The sequence below is a fragment of the Seriola lalandi genome, unplaced genomic scaffold, assembly GCF_002814215.2.
Source record: "Seriola lalandi dorsalis isolate HSWRI2012SDOR001 ecotype SW California unplaced genomic scaffold, Sedor1 jcf7180002054431, whole genome shotgun sequence".
Lineage (NCBI taxonomy): Eukaryota > Metazoa > Chordata > Actinopteri > Carangiformes > Carangidae > Seriola > Seriola lalandi.
The window spans coordinates 48,785-56,592 of NW_019524984.1; the positions used below are offsets into that span (position 1 = coordinate 48,785).

The 7,808-nt window shown below is 35.3% G+C and overlaps 1 protein-coding gene across 1 annotated transcript in view; it reads right to left on the minus strand.

Annotated features, from left to right (window-relative positions):
* Window positions 1-1,887, minus strand: part of skib (SKI proto-oncogene b) — a 30,545-nt gene extending 28,658 nt beyond the window's left edge. Inside the window, exon 1 of the mRNA XM_023410727.2 lies at window positions 609-1,887. Coding sequence (XP_023266495.1) covers window positions 609-1,502 — 894 coding nt within the window. The 5' untranslated portion in view covers window positions 1,503-1,887. The remainder of the gene's footprint in view (window positions 1-608) is intronic.
* Between the last annotated feature and the right edge of the window lie 5,921 nt (window positions 1,888-7,808).

Below are 7,808 nucleotides of genomic sequence, written 5' to 3' on the forward strand. Positions count from 1 at the left end.
ACACACACACACACAGAGACACACACATTTCCATATCCCAAACCTCATTAAACTCTTATCCCCTTCCCCACCTCGTGGCACCATAATGGGCTCCCCTACCTCCCCTCTCAGTCTAATAAAATATATCATCGGGACTCCATCTATCATAATGCAGATGCCCTTGGGTAACCCTGGAGGGGGGTCGACGAGGGAGTTTTGGAGGATGGGAGGGATGCTCAGGGGTGTTAGCTGATGGTTAGAGGCTTCACTGTCACCTTTTGCAGACATATATGAGGTGAGTGTGGGTTTATACGAGGTGTGTCAGGGTGCAGGAATAGAAGGGGACACACACCGAAAGATGTGACGTGACATGTGATTTGCATTATAACTCTGTTGGGGGTGCCTAATAAGACTGGCAACACTTGTAAAAGATGGGCCACAAACAGTCAATCAGAGTAGACAGGCCTAATGAGAAGGAAGCCTTCCCAAAATTAATGTTAATGAATGCAGATGCTGTAGTAGGCCTGAGGCTGTTGAAATATCCACATATACAAACAAACAACAGACAGTAGCATTCTTCAAAGACAATGAGTGATGGTTATTAACAAGGTGAAAGAGAACAGACTTACTCTGCAAGATTTACTGGACAGCTTGCCCGTCAGATCATATTTTCCTTTTAACTCTTTAAGCAGCTGCTCCAGATGACTCTTCTCCTCTTTTCCGGTGTAGTCCGGGTCTAAGAGCACATAGGCCCGCCAGTTGGCGGAGTCGAACCCCCAGTGCACTGTCCGGTTCTCGAGTCTCTTGTGACTGTGGACCACAAACTTGTGAGGTGGGAACATGAGCCTGCAGTCCATGCACTGGATGCAGGCGGCACTAGGGCCGGTGTACAGTTCCGGGACAAACAAGCCTTTACACCGGCCAAAACATTCATGATAGACTTTGAAGCTCTTCTCGGTTCGCTCCAACTCCAGGGAGCCCAACTCCTTGTTGCAGTGAGGGGGGTAAGTACCGCCGTAGATGAGAGCGTTGCAGAGGCGCTCAGCATCCGTCTGAGTGATCAGCCCGCAGGACGGAGCCGAGAAGGGCAGGATCCCTACCACTTTGAGGATCTCCAGCTGGTCCGCCGTGCACCTGGAGCAGTAGATGTGCAGGTCGTCACACACTGAGTTGATCTGCTGGAGGGAGAAATCTCTCAGGACGCTGTTCAGTATCTGCGGCAAGCACAGACGCTTCTCGCCGCCGACCACAAAGCAGGAGATGGGCTCCCGCTCCAGGACCGTCTCGCACCTCTCCGTGGAGCGGTCGGACGGGATGAAAAGTGGACCGGACATCACTGGAGGGGTCTGTGCCGGCAGGGTGAGCATCATCTCTGCGGATTTTCCATCTTTACCGAAGAGTGAGTCCTGGTGCCACCGAGCGGAGAACGCCGCCGGTCCACCGAGAGAGCGCATGGAACTCAGATGAAACTGCTTCAGAGTTTGTTGAAGTCCGGGATGGGGCTGAAAGCTCGTACCCTCCATGTTGTTGCCGGTTAGAAAAGAGAGTTCTAAACTCAAAATGAAAGCTGAATATGACTTATCGGATCAGGCGTCCTCAGCATCCGGCTACACGCTCAATAACGCGCATTTCCATGTCACCGGAGAAGCTTCCCAGCGCGTCCATTCAGAAATCTGAAGGCTGCTGAATTCATAGGGGCAGTTCCTGTAAGCAGACGCAATTAAAGTCGACAACTCCGAGACTCAAAAGTCGTATTATCCAACGCACAATCACCGGTTACTGTGTTTCTATGCGCTCCTGCGGTTTTACGCACTCCAAATGTGCGCCCGAAATATGCTTCGTCTGCTCAGTCTGGCGTACTCTCAGTCTGTCTCCCCTCTCACTCAATGTGTGAGTCTCTTTCTCTCTCTATCTCGCTCTCTCTCTCTCTCTCCCTCTCTCTCTCTCTCTCTCGCCCTCTCTGTTTGTTTGTGTCTGGTTCAGTCATTGAATCCCAGCCAGGAATGTGACTGACTCCCCGGGCTGGCTCTTCCCTCAGCCAGCTGTTCCTCCCTCTGCTACATGGCAGCTGCACATAGAAAAAAAAAAAGAAAAAAAAGAAAAAGAAAAAAAATCCCTCTGAACCGAAGCGAGGGTGGAGATTAGGAAAATATAGGCTAGTTGATGCTGGAAATATAAAAATAAACTTTGCTACTTCAAATGTTTAAGCTTCGCAGATCAACATTTTAGTCTTTTTTTTTTTTTTTTGCAAAAACTTGTTTCTTAAACATGTACATTTAAAATGAGGTAATCGGTTAAAAGGTAACCTGACACAGTTGAAACATGCAGTAATGGAAAGTAATGTTTCATGTGTCCAGTGGTGGAAAGTAGCTAAGAAGCTTATTTTTATTCATGTAAACTTACTCTAAATATATATTTGAGGTACTACATTTTGGAGGGAAATATTCTTCTTCTCACTCCAAGGGCGTAGGTTTGGTATCAACATTGGTAGGGACGGAACAACCCCCGCCACCACTCCAAAAGAAAGAGATTGGCTTTTTTATGCCATCAGTGAAACGGTTTAACATATAAGATCCGAATTGACATTCAAAAATGCCCATAGGCAAAGGTAATATATGTACATGTGTTGAATTTCCATATATGAAATATGAAGCCTACATATTAAAAGTATAGCCTATATATGTAAAGATTACATATGAAACCTGTTAGAAATTGGAACAATATCATATATTGAAATATATAGAAACTAATAGAAACATTTTCATATGTCTGTTTATATTATAGACATATGATATATAAATATACAGTATATCCATCCCAAAGCCTGTCAGTATATGTTCATATTATATGTGTAAATATAAAAGATTCCCTTTCATGTTTGAAAAAATTGACTGAGAATACAACATTTGTTGGATTGGATAGATGTTTCATGGCCTTCATTCTTTCATCCTGCATCCCAACCCGATGCCCATGGTGATACTTAACCATTTCTGAACCTCCTACTTAACAGTAGAGCAAAAAAAGTCTTATTATAGTAAGGTATTAAAAACATCACACAATAGTAAGGCAAAAAAATTATCATAGGAGGTTAGAGTATAGTAAGTCATAAAAACACCATAGTGTAGTAAGGGATGAAAATGTTATAAAATGTCATGGTATAGTAACGCATAAAATGTCATAGTATAGTAAGGCATAAAAACATGATAGTATAGTAAGGTGTGAAAATGTCATAAAAACATAACAGTGCAATAAGGCATAAAAACGTCATAGTATAATGAGGCATAAAACGTCAAAATATAGTAATGCATAAAAATGTCATAGTACAGTAAGGCATTGAGATGTGAAAAAGGTCACAGTATAGTAATGCATAAAAATGTCATAGAACATCATAATTGAATGTCAAAAACTGTGATAGTACACGAAGGCATAAAAAAGTCATAAAACTCCATATTATAGTAAGGCATAAAATTTCAAAAAACATCATAGTAAACTAAAGAATGAAAATGTGAAAAACATCGTAGTATAGTTAGGCATAAAAACGTCATAGTATAGTAGGTGCATAAAATTGTCACAGTATAGTAAGGCATAAAAATGTTATAAAAATGTAACAGTATAGTAAGGCATAAAAACGTCATAGTATAGTAAGGCATAAATATTTCAAAAAAATGTAACAGTGTAGTAAGGCATAAGAACGTCATAGTATAGTAAGGCATAAATATGTAAAAAAAATGTAACAGTATAGTAAGGCATAAAAAGTCATAGTATGGTAAGGCATAAAAAGTCATAAAAACATCATTGTATAGTGAGGCATAAAAAGTGATAAAAAAGTCATAGTATAATAAGGCATAAAAAGTCATAAAAACGACATAGTATAGTAAGGCATGAACATTCATAGTATAGTAAGGTATAAAAAGTCATAAAAACGACATAGTATAGTAAGGCAAAAAAAAGTCATAATAACAAAGTATAGTAAGGCATAAAAAGTCATAGTATAGTAAGGCATAAAAAGTAATTAAAAAGTCATAGTATATTAAGGCATAAAACGTCATAGAATAGTAAGGCATAAAAAGTCATAAAAACATCATAGTATAATAAGGCATAAAAAATCATAGTTTAGTAAGGAATAAAACGTCATAAAAAAGTCATAGTATAGTAAGGCATAAAAAGTCATGAAAACGACATAGTATAGTAAGGCATGAACATTCATATTATAGTAAGGCATAAAAGTCATAAAAAAGTCATAAAAAAGTCATAGTATAGTAAGGCATAAAAAGTCATAAAAACAACATAGTATATTAAGGCATGAAAAGTCATGAAAACGTCATAGTATAGTAAGGCATAAAAAGTCATAAAAACAACATAGTATAGTAAGGCATGAAAAGTCATAAAAAAGTCATACAATAGTAAGGCATAAAAAATCATAAAAAGTCATGTATAATAAGGCATAAAAAGTTATAAAAACGTCATAGTATAGTAAGCCATAAAAAGTCATAAAAACGACATAGTATAGTAAGGCATGAACATTCATAGTATAGTAAAGCAAAAAAAGTCATAAAAACAAAGTATAGTAAGGCATAAAAAGTCATAGTATAGTAAGGCATAAAAAGTAATTAAAAAGTCATAGTATATTAAGGCATAAAACGTCATAGAATAGTAAGGCATAAAAAGTCATAAAAACATCATATTATAATAAGGCATAAAAAGTCATGAAAACGTCATAGTATAGTAAGGCATAAAAAGTCATAAAAAAGTCATAGAATAGTAAGGCATAAAAAATCATAAAAAGTCATAGTATATTAAGGCATGAAAAGTCATGAAAACGTCATAGTATAGTAAGGCATGAAAAGTCATAAAAACGACATAGTGTAGTAAGGCATAAAAAGTCATAAAAACGACATAGTATAGTAAGGCATAAAAAGTCATAAAAACCATATAGTATAGTGAGGCATAATAAGTCATAGTATAGTTAGGCATGAAAAGTCGTAAAAGTGTCATATTATAGTAAGGCATAAAAAGTCATAAAAACGTCATAGAATAGTAAGGCATAAAAAGTCATAAAAACGACATAGTATAGTAAGGCATAAAAAGTCATAGTATAGTATGGCACAAAAAGTTATAAAAACGTCATAGTATAGTGAGACATAAAAAGTCATAGTATAGTAAGGCATAAAAATTCATTAAAAAAATAGTATAGTAAGGCATAAAAAGTAGTTGTATAGTAGGGCATAAAAAGTCGTAAAAACGACATCGTATAGTAAGGCATAAAAAGTCATAGTATAGTATCGCATAAAAAGTCATAAAAAAGTCATAGTATAGTAAGGCATAAAAAGTCATAAAAACGACATAGTATAGTAAGGCATGAACATTCATAGTATAGTAAGGCAAAAAAAGTCATAAAAACAAAGTATAGTAAGGTATAAAAAGTCATAAAAACATCATAGTATAATAAGGCATAAAAAGTCATAGTATAGTAAGGCATAAAAAGTCATAAAAACATCATAGTATAGTAAGGCATAAAAAGTCATAGTATAGTAAGGCATAAAAATTCATTAAAAAAATAGTATAGTAAGGCATAAAAAGTCATAGTATAGTAGGGCATAAAAAGTCATAAAAACAACATTGTATAGTAAGGCATAAAAAGTCATAGTATAGTAAGGCATAAAAAGTCATAAAAACGTCATAGTATAGTAAGGCATAAAAATTCATAAAAACGACATAGTATAGTAAGGCATAAAAAGTCATAAAAAAGTCACAGTATAGTAAGGCAAAAAAACTGATAGAATAGTAAGGCATAAAAAATCATAAAAAGTCATAGTATAGTAAGGCATAAAAAGTCATAGTATAGTAAGGCATAAAAAGTTATAGTATAGTAAGGTATAAAAAGTCATTAAAACGACATAGTATATTAAGGCATAAAAATGTCATAGAATAGCAAGGCATAAAAAGTCATAAAATCGACATAGTATAGTAAGGCATAAAACGTCATAAAAATATCATAGAATAGTAAGGCATAAAAAGTTATAGTATAGTAAGGCATAAAAAGTCAAAAAAACGTCATAGTATAGTGAGTCATAAAAAAGTCATCGGATAGTAAGGCATAAAATCGTCATAGTATTGTAAGTCATGAAGTCATACTATAGTAAGGCATAACTTTTCATAGTAGAGTTAGGCATAAAATTGTCATAATATAGTAAGGCGTGAAAAAATACATACTAAAATAAGGAATAAAATGCCATAGTATAGTAAGGCACAAAAACGTCATGGTGTGGTAAAGCATAAAAACAACACACTATAGTAAGCTTAAAAAACGTCATAGTATAGTAAGGCATAAAAACGTCACAGTATTGTAAGTTATGAAGTCATACTTTAGTAAGGTATAACATTTCATAGTAAGGCATAAAAACCGTCATAGTATGGTCAGCCCAAAAAGTCAAAGTATATTAAGGCATAAAAACTCATAGGATAATAAAGGTATAAAAAAGTCATAGTTGACAACCCCTCAAACAGCACAGCAGTACTGCTACGGCAGTACATGTCCCTCTTTCTTTTTGTTGCTCTTTTTTCAGGTGTTGACCGCAGGGATCAGGATCAGCCTGATGTGATACCCCTGGGCCCGGTGTGCACCACAAAGGCATCTCCATTCAGTCCTGTCTGGGCGCTCTCTCTCTGGCTGCCCTCTCTGTTCGTGCTCTGTGTCACTGATGATCCCGCGCTTCAGGAAGACCTGATGTCAGCTGTGGCCTTTCTTTTATTTATTGTTTCTTTGTTATTGGTGGGCGTAATTGTTATTTTCTTTTTGTAAATAAATTATTGAACCTTATATGCCAAGTCATGTTATTTCCCCTTTGTGGTTGTCCAGCCATTGAGCCAAGCTGTGACATTGTATATTAGGGCACAAAAACATCATAGTATGGTAAGGCAAAAATAGTCATAGTATAGTGAAGCATAAAAAGTCATAGTATAGTAAGGCAAAAAAAGTCTTAGTATAATAAGACATAAAAATGTCATAGTATAATAAGGCATAAAAAGTCATAGTATAGTAAGGCATAAAAAGTCACAAAAACGTCATAGAATAGTAAGGCATATAAAGTCATGAAAACGTCATAGTATAATAAGGCATAAAAATTCATGAAAAAGACATAGTATAGTAAGGCATTAAAAAGTCATAAAAACGTTATAGAATAGTAAGGCATAAAAAGTCATAGTACAGTAAGGCATAAAAAGTCATACAAACGTCACAGTATAGTAAGGCATAAAAAGTCATAAAAACGTCACAGTATAGTAAGGCATAAAAAGTCATAAAAACGTGATAGTAAGGCATGAAAAATATAATAAGGTATAAAAATTCATAAAAACATCATAGTATTTTAAGGCATAAAAAGTCATAGTATAGAAAGGCATAAAAGGCATGAAAACGACATAGTATAGTAAGGCATAAAAAGTCATAAGAACGTTATAGAATAGTAAGGCATAAAAAGTCATAGAACAGTAAGGCATAAAAAGTCATACAAACGTCACAGTATAGTAAGGCATAAAAAGTCATAAAAACGTCACAGTATAATAAGGCATAAAAAGTCATGAAAAAGACAGAGTATAGTAAGGCATAAAAACTCTTAAAAAGTCATAGTATAGTAAGGCATAAAAAGTCATGAAAAAGACAGTATAATAAGGCATAAAAACTCTTAAAAACGTCATAGTATAGTAAGGCATAAAAAGTCATAGTATAGTAAGGCATAAAAAGTCATATTATAGTGAGGTATAAAAAGTCATAGCATAGTAAGGCATAAAAAGTCATGAAAACGTCATAGTATAGTAAGGCAAAAAAAGTC